The sequence below is a fragment of the Anopheles darlingi genome, chromosome 2 (assembly GCF_943734745.1).
Source record: "Anopheles darlingi chromosome 2, idAnoDarlMG_H_01, whole genome shotgun sequence".
NCBI classification, from domain to species: domain Eukaryota; kingdom Metazoa; phylum Arthropoda; class Insecta; order Diptera; family Culicidae; genus Anopheles; species Anopheles darlingi.
In genome coordinates, this window is record NC_064874.1 from 84,049,060 (window position 1) to 84,063,652 (window position 14,593).

Sequence of the window (14,593 nt, forward strand, 5' to 3'; positions counted from 1 at the left end):
TTGAGGAGGAGGAGTAGGAGTAGGAGGAGGAGGAGGAAATATCCGTGGAAAATGAGGATGGAAAATATGAAAAGCGCGCGATAACGCGTTAGAAAGTTAGCAGACGGGACCATCCTGCCTGCAGGATGGCGTCGAATGCATAATTCGTTTTGGCAAAGCAGCCGGTCATACCGCGATGGGGAGTTGATTGATTGATTCAGAGCCGAAGCTGGCGCCAAAGAGGCCTTTCTGTAGGCTCGTGAAAGGTCATACTGTAGCCCCCGGCAGCAGCAGCAACAACAGTAGCAGAAGAAGCAACATTTAGCTCGATCAATTATTCCAAAAAAATCATCTCCTATCTATCTTTCTGTCTCTTTCTCTCCCTTTCAATGATTTTGGCTCTTCGAGCTATTAATCATTTTGTGAAGATTTGAGGTCTCATAAATCTTAATATCAAATGCGATCGTAAGTGAAATTCAAATGTCTTCAAATTAAACCCAAGCGCCCTTTTCGCTCTATCTCTCGATCGTCTTATCTAAGAGTGTGCGCGCGCCCCCCCGCCCGTTCCGATGGCATAATTGCATTTTTTAATACCCTGCCCCCGAACGTCATGCCGCTTCACCGGAATGATGGCCGATGCGAAGATCTGCATCGCGTGCCGACACGCGTAGTTACGGAGAAAACGTTTCCCATTACTCCCAGCGACTACGCACACCGTCTGCCATCTCCCGGCGCTCTGGATCGGAGCATGGTGAGAAATATGATATTTAAAACTACATACTCCAGGGCACCGCCACACGAGACAACCTATTACATGGCCCCGGGATGGGTCTGGCAGGCTGGCTGGCTCGGAAAAGCTGCTGTTATCCGGCGCCGGCGTCGGTATCTTGATTCTCGCTTTCATCCTGCGAGTGTGATTGCGCGGGCGGCGCTCACTCAATCCGCGAATGCGTGTTTTGCATAATTGGCATTAGCATCCACACCAGCCGTGTGGATGCACATTTTTTTCCATTTCACCACCGAAAAGTGGCGCCTACCGACGGTTCGCACAATCCACGGTCGGTTCGGTTCGGTTCTCACTTTTTTCGATCTAGATTTTTCACCATTTTTTGTCGTTTTTGCATTCACGATCCGTGCGATACAATTTGGCGTGAGCTCACCCACATAAGTCGACAGCGAGTGTGTGCGAGCGATTTAATGTCGGTTTTCCCATCCTCCGGGGGCCCCAAACAAAAGGGAAGGTGTGGGCAGGGAAAGTGATCATTTTTGCGCCACTACTCCACACCGATACCAGCGCACTACCACTACTGCACTGTTTGGGTGCGTGGCCGACCAACCGACCGAAAGTGAGCCAACCTTATCATTCGCTACTCGGTTTTCGCCTCACAAAATGCTCGATCAAAGGCAGCTTGTGGGTGGCGGCGAATTGTATGGCGATCGATTTCAGCGAGTGTTTGGTGCGTGTGTGTGTGTGTGTGTGCGTGTGTGTGTACGGTGAGCAGTGTGGCATCACGCGCAACATGGAGTCAAAATGGGCGCATGATTGAGTAATTATGATTGCACGTGGCCCAAAGCGAGTGTTTCGCGATTCGCGGCCACGACCATTATGCTAATCGGCTACCGCAACAACACGCGGTCGCCGATGGGCCTTAAGAAATCTCGACCAGCAGCAGCAGTACTAGCGCCTTTAGCGATCGAGCGAGCAGCGATTACTAGCCTTTCGGGCGCATCGAGCGGCATCAAGTTGAGGTGATCGAGAATTTGAGGATCGACTTCAAACGCTTCCATGAGAATTCGCGGTTTGCCGAAGCTCTTGAACTGAAAACCTCCTTCCACGAATTGGAACATGGTACACCAAACCCCCAGATAGCGCGTGAAAAGACTCAATCACGGCGCTAGGGCTGCCAAAAAACCTCTTTTGTCATCTAACAAGTACTCGCCCGATTTGGGACACGCGGCACATGATGATGCGCTTCCTGAACTACACACACACACACACACGCGCGCGCACACAGGCAGTTTAGTAGCAGAGAAAACATGAACCTCAAATACTCAGAGCCCAAGTACCGCTCTCTCATACGACGATGGTGGCTTCGCCAATTATGTGGCGCTCCACGCAGAGACCAGGGGTTTACAACTGCGCGGGACCTACTTGCGCGTCATTGCGCGAAGACCGAAAAACGATGGTACGATAATGCGTCAATCACCAGCTCGACATTAGTGGTGTTTTGTTAGCCAGAAAGTCCGGGGTGGCAGGGGAAGGCATTGATGACTCCTTGGCTACCATTCCACCAGGTTAGTGGAATGAGGTCTCGCGGAAATTGAAGGGGACTCTCATCATTCCCGGAAAAGTAACAACGCACGCAGACTGATTGCGAACAAATTGTTGTCCTAGTTCCAGCAGCTACTCACTACCAAGTCACTGACTGCCAAAGCGATGAACCTAAGATTGCCGACCAACGAAGAGGTGTGTCACCAATTCTGCCAAGCGACGTTAATAGATGTTCGATCCTCATATGTTTCGGGACCACCCGGTGCTGCGGTGGATGCTTCAAAAGTGCGGAAAATCGATTTTCCCCTCATCTGGTGCTGGCTTACTTTTGTGGCTCGTAAAGCAGCACATCGGTTCCGGTATCAAAACTCATCAGACGCTCATTGCAAGAGAAGCGATTGAGACCTTACACCAAAAAGAAACCGGCAAAAAACGATGTTCCGATCGAACATCGCAGGGGGCCCCCCGCCGCCATTGGAGTGATCAGTCAGTGAAAGGGAACGCTCGGACTTGATTGAAGGTCTCGCCCATAATTCTCGAGCAAAACATGAGCGTTCAGCTTCACTTCCCGTTGTTTGTTTTTTTGTTTCTGGTTTCTATCCAACGAACTTTTTGCCAGCGATCCTCCGGGGGGTTTCAGATTGCTCGAACGTACCACTGCAACAAAAAATGGCGGATCCGAGTGGCCGGGGCGTTGAAATTCAAATCCCCTGCTTCAAGCCCCCTTCCTTTAGATTGCAAATTTAGGTCAACCTTCTTCTGGAGCCCATCTTCTCGGAAGGTTCTGCACCACCGACTGCTCAGTATCTTGGGGTGCGAAATTTGTTCGTCAAGAATCAACGGCCCGCGGATCGTGCATGAATCATCACGGATCCTCACCCAACCTCTGTGCCTCTGCAGGTTCGTGACTCATCCGGCTTATGTGTCACCTCCTTTCGATTTCGCAGAAGCAAGCAAACTTGATCCTTAGCTTTGGCGTAGTGTCGTTTACTTTGCGTTTTTCACACGTTTGCTTAGCGGCCGCTACGCCTGTGAATGACCGCGATCGACGATCGACGATTTCAATGACACCCACCCTACGACACCGCTGCTGCGATGGATTTCTGTTATTCAACCGCAAACGGCGCTATACGGAGCAAGGCGAGGCATCGGCTCGGTTTGCTCATGTTTATAATATGCAAATAGTGTTTTTGGTGTTTTTTCTTTGGGGGATATTATTTAGCACGCAAATCGATCGCGCAATCCCCATGTGTGCCGATCGATGTTGAATGGCTTTTGTTTATGAAACCGCGTTCGGGGATCGCATGAAGTCAGCGGTCTATAAATATAGGCAGTTGGACTTCAATATGGCATTTTTTTAGGATAAATGCACCTGTTTTCCATTCGATGACCAACTGTACGTGGATGTGTGTGTGTGTGCAAGATTGATTTGTTTGGAATTAGAACGAATCACCGGTAGCGGAATCAATTTAAATCAATTAAACAGCCTCATCGCCCTGCATTTTACCCAAAAACCCGATTCACACGATGTGCCACCGAGGATCAATGGCCCAAACCAACGGGCGAAACGGAGTGGAAGGAGAAGCATTTGCTGATGCTGCTACCACTTTGCTGCTGTTGCTGCTGCTGCTGCTGATAAGCATGAATCAATCTATTCAGCACTCTGAGATGAAGAAGATGGAAATCATCTAAACAACCGCAACAAACGCCAACAAATGCCAGGCCCTCGATTTCTGTTGACCTACTTCTAGCACCGCAACAGATCCGTGTAAGATCCGCGAAACAGAGAGAGAGAGAGAGAGAGGGAGAGAACCACGGGAAGAAAAAGCTGTGCCGAGTGCTAAGACAACACGGGCCAAGTGCGCGCGCGCGCTACCTACCGGAACCTCCACGCTACGGCGTCCAGTCCGTGTTGCGTGTCGACGATTCCAAACGTCCAAAAGACCGGGGGGGGCAACGGGAGTGCCTGAAAGAAGAGGAGAGGAGGGCTATTATGGCACGACCAACGGGGGCAATCTGTTCGATTGACCGATTCTTGCTAGCGGGTCTTGCTAGCCGCTTCGCCCCGCGGGTTGATGCCAAAAACGCCTCTCTAACTGCCAGACCAGACCTCCTTCCAGGTGTGTTCGTTCGGTGCGAGAAGTGTGTTGCGACCACAAAGCAAGGGGAGGAGAGGATGAAGATCGAGGAGGAGAAGGAGCAGGAGGAGCAGGTCAGTCATCCGTACTTAGACCGTAATTTAACTCGAGAGCAGGAATGAAAGAGGGAAAGAAAGTATGCTTAACGCAGGAAGCATGATGGACGCGACCGAAATCGAACGGAATTGAAGGGATTTCTGAATAATCGCAGATCCATTCATTCGACGCCAAGTGTCCAAACCGTCCATCTGGCTTAAACCGATCCGCCGGATCTGGCACTGGAGGCCCTGGAGAGGCGCGTCCCGGGAGATCAATCAATCAAACGGTTATTCCCGGGGTTCATCATTGCGCCCCGAGACGCCCCACCGGACCGGAGCGCCACCGCATGGAAGATGGAAATGTAATAATGCGGTACTTAGCATTAACGAAGCATAATGATACAAATAATACCGGGGGGGGGGGGGGGGGGGGGGGGGCCGAAGTGGCCTTTGTTGTCGTTGTAGCTGTTGCTGTTACTGCTGCTTCCCTCAAGTCCAAACCGATTCACCAAAGAAGATGCTGAGAGATAAACGCTCCAATTGCGATCGATGCGATGGCGATAAGGAGATTGACCTTAAACCTCGTCGATCGCTCCGTGCTCCATGTGGCACCATTTCGGGGGCCACGGGAAAATCGTACCAGCATAAATTGATTTCCATACAACACCCCATTTTCGGGAGAAAGTACCCCCCGCCAAACTTTGCTAGCAAGATCCACGGAACGGAAAGAATGGTGACCGGCAAAGACGGTGAAAGCCAATCCAAATGCCCCAAAGAGAAGAATCCATCAACAACTGCAACAACTGGGCGTAGAGGGATCTGTAGTTAATTTTTAAGAGATCCTGGATCTGAACAAACACACACACACACACACACACACACACACACACACACACACACACACACACACACACACACACACACACACACACGGGCAACCCCCTCTGTGCTATTCTGCACACGCTGCTGACCTGCTGACACACCCAGGGCGCGCCCTGAACTTTCACATGGCGATCAACGGACTGACGGGGGGACTGATCGCGAACCATACTTGCGCAAGACTCCACCCCAAGACAAGACCTCAAACAACAAAAAACAAAAAACCATCGCGCAAAATGTATGTCGCGAGCATGGGACCATGCCAGACAGCAGATCGCATCACATCTGTCATCGGTCTGGGGCATGGTCGTCGCTTTCGGTGCGGAACCATCGCGATAATTTGCCTCACGGAAATGAAATTTAAAGCAGCAAAACACCAAAAAAAAACCTCCGCGCCGGGCGCAAAACGAAGCGTTTAACGTGTTGTGATCAACGCCGCCATATAAAGACGATGACGACGAAGAGAAGCCCCCACCTTCCTACCCCGTGGTTATGTGCCCGCGATGCGGTAAATCGTTCAATTCGCAACTCGACCGAACTGGCGTTTCTTCTTCTGCGGGCACCGAATTGTGATGGTCGAATGTTGCTAAAGCACTTTTGTAGGTTAATTACTACCTTCGGAGTGTGTGTGTGTGTGCGCGCGAGCGCGCGTTACGGATTCTGACTCCGATCCATCCGTCCGTCCATCAGGGGCCATCACCGAGCGATGGAATATGTTATTAACATTTCGTATGAACCGGAGGCATGGCACTGGGTCCGCCATGGCCTGGTCCCAGAGTCAGGCGTCCATCAGTCGGCCTGGATTGCTTCATTCGCACGCATGCGCGATGCGCTTCCGGATGCGGCGGGTGTACGCGAAACGGTTCCAAGGCACGCAAACCGCCTTTCGAGAGATAGATGGTCACCACACCGTCGTCACCGACGTTTCCGCAATCCATTCCGTGCACCGAGGATCGCCAGCGTGTTTTGTTACCGTTTTCTGCCGTGACTACGTCACGTGCCTCTCAAAAGTATGTATGTATGTGTGTGTGTGTGTGTGTGCATGTGTGTGGTTTCGACCACCGCCATTACGCAATGCACACCTCGCTGCGAAAATGATCGCTCGATGATGGGCTCGATGGGTGACAAACGGTGCGCGCCGGTATCAGAGGCCAGCTCTTGTGGCTTGCGGTCGCATCTTCCGGAAATGGCGCTTTAGGAAGGGAATTTTCTTCGTCGGCACTCGGATGCTGCGGCTGGCTTGGATGGCTTGTAGCGGAAGACCATTTGCGGTGGATTGGCATTCCGGTGCGGAGACCGGCTTACAGGAAGTCACGTTATGGACGTGACAACGTTGAAAAAGGGTTTAACGGAATTAGCTTCTAATGCATTACGTCAAAAAAAAAGATTGCTTAAGATCGCGAGACCTTTCTTTGTTGTTGTTTTTTGTTATTTTGATAAATTGCCTTACTTGCCTTGGTAAATACTGGATGCGGTCTCTATATGTAATCTTCGATTATTCGCTTTTCAGTTGAATTTTACACAATTAACACAGAAAATGATAGAGATTGCGATGTTCTCGTGTGCACTTGCCAGATTCGCCACAAACGAGCTGCGCACTTTTACGGCGACCGCTACTTTGATCCTTATTCTCCTAACAATGTGGTAGCCATGGCTACAGCCGAGTGCTTTGTGACAAACGCCCTCTGGCATTCTCCTTGACCAGAATGCAGGTGAAACCTTGAAACCAAGAAAGCTACTAAGAATCTAGACGAACGTTGACGAAGCGACATTAGATAATCAAGACACAATTAAACTAAATTGATATGTTGGCCAAATGTTTCCGCAGCATTCTAGGCATAACAAGGTCCGCGGCATGCATTCACCACTGATTCCATCACTAGCCTCACTGTGAACCTGGCCGTATGGTGGTGGTGGGCCGGCCCTTGTGTGGTTTATGAAACAAACGCGTGCGGTGTGCGCGTGTGACCGTCACGACCGCACGTGGTGAAGGTGTCAACGGGTGCGCGCGCGCCCTTCAGTCACCATCACCCAACGGTCCTAACGGAACGGATGCCAATGTTGTCCGTGCCTTACGCAAGACACACACACACACACACCCTCCACTCGACACCGTCAAGAGCACCGTTATGCTGTACGAAACCGTCTGGACGCATTAGCATGGCTCCATTTTCAAGGTGGCCTCCGCGCCTCTCAACAGCACCAGCTGGATAATTATTTAATCTACGCGACGCGACGCGACACGGTGCCCGGCGACGACACTTTTAGTTCGTCGTGGTACGCGGATAACGTTCGGCGGTGCAGCAGCACCGTGATGCATTACTAATGCACCACGGCGATGCGCTTAACGTCGCGCTGTCGTCGTGGTCGCCGCAGCATTCCAACGTCGATCATCGATCGGTGCGCGTGTGATTGACACGTCGCGTTGCGTGTAATTAACCTGCGCAGCCAGATCACATTTGCATACGGGGCCATCGCGGCGCTGCGCTCACCTTAAGTGCAGCAAATATGAGGATGTTAAGCAATAGGATGACCGACGGTCGATTCCTTCGATCACAACAACAACAAAAAAACGGTGTATTCCATGTTCGTCGTTTGCACTAGTTTATGCTGTGCAAAATGAACACTAAACACCGAAACATCTTAATTAAATCGCGAAACCGGGCAACGGTTCGCGTACAGTTAGGTAACACGCCTAGAGCGAGCTAGTTCGAAGTGAACCGAAGCGAAGCATCAGCTGCCTTTTCGCTGCGTTTTCCCCATATGCTAACGTATGGTATGCATGAATTAAAACCCAGATTGCGCTCCCAGACACCGAATCAGGCCGAACGGTGAGCCAAACATTTCAATTTCAAATTCATCAACCCACCACAAGAACGATGATGTGTGTGTGTGTGTGTGTAGCACTCTTTTGTTTTGTTTTTTTTTCTCTTTCCAAAAAGGCGCTGTGCGTCTTATGGGCCAATGAACAAAATGGTCTAGTTGGCAGGCAAGCGATGTTGCCGATGAAGAAATCGTGATGTTACGCCGTCACCTGGCGCCAGCAAGACGCTGCAATGTTAACATTCTGACAATAAGGTAGGAAGGGAGGGAGGTCCAAAGGAAAGCGGCCATCGCATGATACACGGTATGCGCACGGTGAGCTGGACTTGCACTTACAAAATAAGCTAATCATAAACAAATGGCGCTACATGGTTCCAGAGCCGCCGAGTGGCGATCAATGGAAACAAAAGCCGCTGGAACGCATTTTACTTTCGATTCCGATCGCATTGCTACAATGTATGCTATTACTAGGTATCCCAGGTACCCTGCGTGGTGTACAATCGCATGCGTCCTTTTTTTTTATGGCGCTTATGAATTTCACCCAAAACACCAGACCTCGGAGGAGCAATTCGCAATTCGCTGGCAACGGTGCCATTTTATGGTCCCGTAAACGGTCAGCTCATTACACCGTAATGGCTCGGCCGCTGTTGGCACCGCCACGTTACGGGGTGTTGATTGGCGCACGGATCAGACATTGCATCACCGGAGAGTGAAGGAGGTCCCTCAACCGATCGTTGCAGCATAAGTTTTTGGTAATCGCGATAAATTATTAGCTCCAAGCGGATTGCCGGTGGTGCTGTCCTGTGCTGTTATAGTAGGTCACAAAGCGCCACATTGGTGTCCACATATTTTGCGAAAAATCGTGAAAATTTGGCAGTTAAAACCTCGAGGAATCCCTCTCGATACTACTCTGACTAAAAGCGTACAGTGTGACGCCATTTTTCTGCTGGCACTTGCACGGCAGCTTGTGGAAGTCGGACGACGAACGGGCCCGACTCGGAACCTTGTCAGATCACATTCCTTCCGGTTCGTGCGTGCTCACAGTCCGGATTCCTGCCTGTCGGGGATGGTTTGCACTAGTTTCCGTCCACACCGCTGCCGCCGCCGCCATCGTCGTGTCCGTTCGAAGCCGGTTCCTTCATGTATTGCCACCGCCGCCGATGCATAATAATTGGTGACGCGTGCAGAAGGGGGGGGAGCAATCCGGTCCGGAAAATCGAAAGGAAAACTCGTTTTCGAATGCGGAGCGAAGTCTAGAGCCGAGGCGAATCGATTGATTGATGCCCGGCGGAGGGGAGAAGATTGATAAACCGCTTTCCGATCGAACGGCGGTCCGTACACACCGTGTTCTTGTCCCGGAAACCTCCTTTTTATGTCTCCGCAAGACGCAAGTCCCATCTCCTCCCCCCTTTTATAGGAACGGTATTCCCGGTTTGCATTGCACCTGATCGGAGACATCGCATCCTAAGGGGGGTTTTTATGTCTGTCGCAATGCTTCACGTTTCTTCTATCCGTTGCTTCTGATCATTCCGCTAAATAAGCTCATCAATATCCTTAACTAGACAGTCTCGTTTGTCGAAGATAGTGCTATCACGTGTTTCCGATAGAAGCTGTTAAATGTGTAGAGCCATGAGGTACTTGTTTTAATCAGCTTCTGGCTCTCTGAGCCTGATTCATAATATTAGATTGTGATGTTGCTTGTCAACACATCGTAACGCTGATAAGATCTTGATTAAAAACATTGATAAACACCACAGCCAACAGTTGATCAAACCTGCTTTTAATGCTTTCTTCTTCACTTCTGTATTTTTGTAGGTATATTGTTACGAGATAAAATACTCAAATTGTTACTGAAATTCCTTAAAGAGTTCCATTAGACTTACCTTCTGTCTTTTCTCTCTCTCTTCTTCTCTCTCTCTACAGAGGGTCGCGTGGAGGTGTCGCGCGAAGGCAAGTACCTGTCGACGCTATCCGGGGCCAAGGTGCTGGGCGAGCTGGCCATCCTCTACCACTGCCAGCGGACGGCCACGATCACGGCCGCCACCGACTGCAAGCTCTGGGCCATCGAGCGGCAATGCTTCCAGACGATCATGATGCGCACCGGCCTGATACGTCAGGCCGAGTACTCCGATTTCCTCAAGAGGTAAGTTGCCCAAGTATTTCCCAGGCCGTCCAGGCCTCTCATTCGCTCCTCATCATGGTAATCTACGGGGGGGGATCCTTCATAAGGACACGGTGGGAACCGAACTGGACCGATCGTTCTTCATGTAAACGATCTAGAGTGCGAGAAAATTATATGCCAGTCCCAGTAAGATCACTGCGTACCATAAATGATGCTGGTTATGAGGACGGTATGCAAAGTCGGTTACTTGTGCAATCGATAGCTGAAACTCGTTGCACGTGAAGTAAATACACAATTGGATGATTATAACGTGTTTGGATGATTTAACTCAAATCATTATGTTCGTGAGTGTGTAAATCTGGTTTGTGGAGCCCCATGTGTAATCATTCAAAAAGCTGGATAAACAACTTCGGTTGCCCGACTTTGTCAAGTTATTGTTCTTGTCGTGGAACCTGCAACTAGTGATTTCATGAGACAATACAACCATATTCCCGTTTCGGCCAATCCATTCTGCCATCCGATTGTACAAGTTTAACATGTTTCGCAGATTTTATATTCTGGCCGCGCTTCACTTTACTCACGAAAACCATGTTCATCGAGCTTATGTTCGACCATAAGAAACTGGTTTCTCCAATTTGTGACTTACGAATCCATAAAGCTCAATGGTCACCAGCCAGTCACCGCCAGTCACCACTTCGTGTGTGTGTCTGCGTGTGCTTGTGTCTGTCTGTCTGCAAGGCACCAGAAATAAAGCAATCAAAAAGCCGGTAGCCAGTCACCGATCGACGCCTAGTCCAGCGAACTGCACGGGTCAGCACAACGATCTATCAATCTCGCAGTTCGAATCAGGGCCCCAACGCCTGCACTCTTTTACTCACCCCGGAGCTCCCCTTTGTGAAAAAAAACACCGAAAAACATAATCCAAACAAACGATCGCGCTAGTTTGGCGTTTCCTGCATTGTTGATCGTACCGCCGGCCCTCGGGGCCGATAGGTTGTGCTGCGGACACGTTTCGCACCCCGTTTTGCTCTTTCTCTCTCTCTCTCTCTCTCTCTCTCTTGGGGTGCACTGTCTTAATCGGGACCGATATTTAGGACTTCCTGAAATGGTGTCGCCGCGCAATGTTTGGTGCTACAGCGCCTAGCGCCTACCCGCACCGGTCGGAAACGAGTTTAATGTGGCCATCGTGTGAGGTCCCCATGAATGGAGAGTAACGGGTTTGTCCTGTCCCCGTCAGCCGTGCCCGTGCCGTGGGTACGGTATTGAAAGTGTCGAAAAGTACTCCAAATTGCGCAATAAGACACGTTTATTACCAGAGCGACCTGCCAACCGGAGAACAGGTTCGCTGTTTGCTCAGCAAATATGAGGAGAAATGAGGGAATCGAAGCGTCAATTAGTTGGTCGTATGCGCCCCCCCCCCCCCCCCCCCCCCCCCTATCAGTGGTTATTGTATTTTGAAAACACAATTTGAGGCCCTAAACACCATCTCCTGCAGCAGCAAATGACGATATTGCATAAAACACGTAGCGTAATGTCCAACCGCTTTTCGCTAATTCAGTAAGTGGTTCGCACATCGATCATCGGGCGAACAGTGAAAGGATGGAAATCGATTCCGTCGAATCCCTCATGTCTAGCTGGTGCTAATGGTTGCCTCGGGCCTTGGGTGGCCGAGCAAGATCGCGAAGACATCGTGGGACGGGCGGAACTAAACGCTCCTACTCAGAGCGTTTGGCGATGGCGATGATGATAATGATGCTTGATGGTTGATGTAACTGCACTGTAGCATAATGGAAGGTTTTGACCGGCTTTTTGGCACCCTCAGAGACGCTCTGTACCTCCAGAAAAGACCCAAAATAAGTATCCCAGTAGTCCTATCCCAAGGATCCATGAGTTCACGCAAATATTGTGTCCACCCGGGTGGCGCGAACCGGCGCAGGAACCCCAAACCCGTTCCTGACATAATGTTGGTCCATTCCGTCTCCCCTACGGGGCCCCCGGGGGTTGCCACCGCTGCTGTGCTCCATTTTGGGGAGAAAGTTGTTTTGTTCACGTGTCGAATGCAGTTCGCGACTCGCGCTACTATGATGGATTTACGGTTTTTGTCTTTTCGGCTTCGACCACCGCGACTGGTGCTGGTGGCCTTTACATTTTTGCTTTCCTGTGTGGTGCGTGGACCCTATTACGCCATATCGGGCGTGGAGGCACAGGATCCCAGGCTTCGCGGTACGTCGAGACTGATTTCCCTTTCAATTCCCCAAACTCGTCCAACTTTTCGCCCTCCCCGGGGCGGTCTGGAGAGCCCGTACATTCAAAGCAAGCCTTGGCGCGGCCAGATGTTGCTTGGATGGAAAATACAACTCCAGTCCTAGTAGCCAGAGGTCATATATTCAGTGAGAGAGAAGCGATCGGCGGCGGCAGTAGCTGGCGAAGGTGACGAAGAATGGCATTCCGGCTACTCCAGAAAGTGGCAAGATGCCTGAGGGCGGTTTAACGCGGTTATGGGACCTGCTCGGACCGTTAGAATTATGAGCTTTCTCACGAGCATCGACTCAAGCACACTGGATCATCGATCCCCCAGTCCCATTCGCGTGCATTTCGTTACGGTATGTACGTTGCGGCCGGAACGTTCTCACCGACACCCGGGAGACCACGGACGATCAGCACCATCATGATGGCTCCATTAACTTCTTCTGCGTTAATTTCGTTCTCTTCTCCCTTAGCCGGCGAGCTGACGGAATTGCCATTTTCTTCATGGTAGGGCCTTTGACCGTTGGCCACGCGACGCAATCTTCAACCCCGCGTTTAATTTGTTATTTTTTTTTTTTTTTTTGTTATCGTTCTCGACCACACACTCGGCGCGAGGAGAAGCGCCGGCGAGAGAATGGCGGATATTTGCACAATCCGATACGCACCGGTGGCGGTCGTGTGAACGCTGGCCTCATAGGCTCTAGATGATCTTCTAATTAACGCAGCCACAACGGTAGCACAGAGAGCGAATCGATTAGTTAATAGAATCTTGCCGCCCTCGCGCGCCATGTAATCCGCTCGTCAGTTCCCAGTTCAACTGGAACATTACTCACGTCTGGCTGGAGTGCGTTATGATGGCAGCCTTGTTGTTTCATGCTGCGAATCTGCATCGCCACCGTGTATCGTGCTGCATGGTGATGATGCACCTCGATCTCGGCACCATCGTCGGAATCATAAAGCGGCCAACATGTTGCACGTCCATGTACGTGGCTTGGGGCATGGCGCATCGTTCACGATTGCTGCACCTGCTGCACCATTTCCATTGCATCATCGCCGGTGGGTGCATCGGAGAGGTGCAAATTCTGTGTCACTCACTGCGTAATAGTAGTACTCTCTGTAAGATCGGCATTTCCGCCTTCTTTTACATCGGAGAGGGCTACCTCCGAGTGGAGTGGAGTCATTGTGATGAGTCACACGCTCTGATAAATGGGACGTTTAAACGCTAAAAGATAACTAACTGGCGTGCAAGGAAGCATCAGATGAGATGCGTCGCAGACAATTCAAACCGAAGGCGCTAATGATGCCTACACTGGCAAGTTCATGTGGAAATGGGACTGTTAAATGGTATTATTAAGCCCCAACACTTACTGTACGATAACATTTAGGATAATATTCAAACATTTCCCAATTTAAATTCGATACCGTCAATGATACTAGGTAATAGGAAAACCACTTGCATATTTGTAGCAAGTTTGGTATGGCCTTAAACATGGAGTTCATTAAATGTAAATCCAGGCCCATTTCTCCTATGATAGAACCTTGGATATTTGGTCAAGTCCAGTCACTGCTGAACTACAGTTACTAGAAGATTGAGTCACTGGAACGAATTCATACACTCACTCCGTTCGGTGAATAGCGGATCTTCTGCCCATCCCGGGTCATTAAACATGAAATTCTTGATTAGTTAACGAGCTCCTCAACTCCAGCAGCAGCAGCAGCAGCAGCACACTAACCTAGAATCATATTTACCATAAACCAACCAAACGCACCTGTGTGCCATTGATGAATCCAACTATGGTTCCCCGTAGCGCGGGGGCCATCACAAAGCCCCCGGCGAGACCTGCATATTGAGCAGCTCGTTGTGTGGCCATCTGCCATGAATACCCCTAGTGGCGGCCCCCATAATGCCATAACTTCCCTTCCGTGGAGCATTGACTCGATACGCCGCAATGCTGTCAAAACGGTGGTGAGCCGAATCCGAACCGCACGGTGCGTTCAACCTTGCACGTTGCGTATCGGTTGCGGTACGGCATTGCCCTTGGCTTAACTGGCACGGCAAACAAAAAATTGGCCCGACCACAAAACCTCGACAGTC

At 50.5% G+C, this 14,593-nt stretch overlaps 1 protein-coding gene across 7 annotated transcripts in view; it reads left to right on the plus strand.

The window, feature by feature from the left end:
* The window catches only part of LOC125950403 (cGMP-dependent protein kinase, isozyme 2 forms cD4/T1/T3A/T3B), a 104,564-nt gene that overhangs the window by 87,258 nt on the left and 2,713 nt on the right, over positions 1-14,593 (plus strand). For all 7 annotated transcript variants that reach the window (XM_049678368.1, XM_049678367.1, XM_049678369.1 and 4 more), the window contains one exon: positions 10,053-10,272. In XM_049678368.1, coding sequence (XP_049534325.1) covers positions 10,053-10,272 — 220 coding nt within the window. The remainder of the gene's footprint in view (positions 1-10,052; positions 10,273-14,593) is intronic.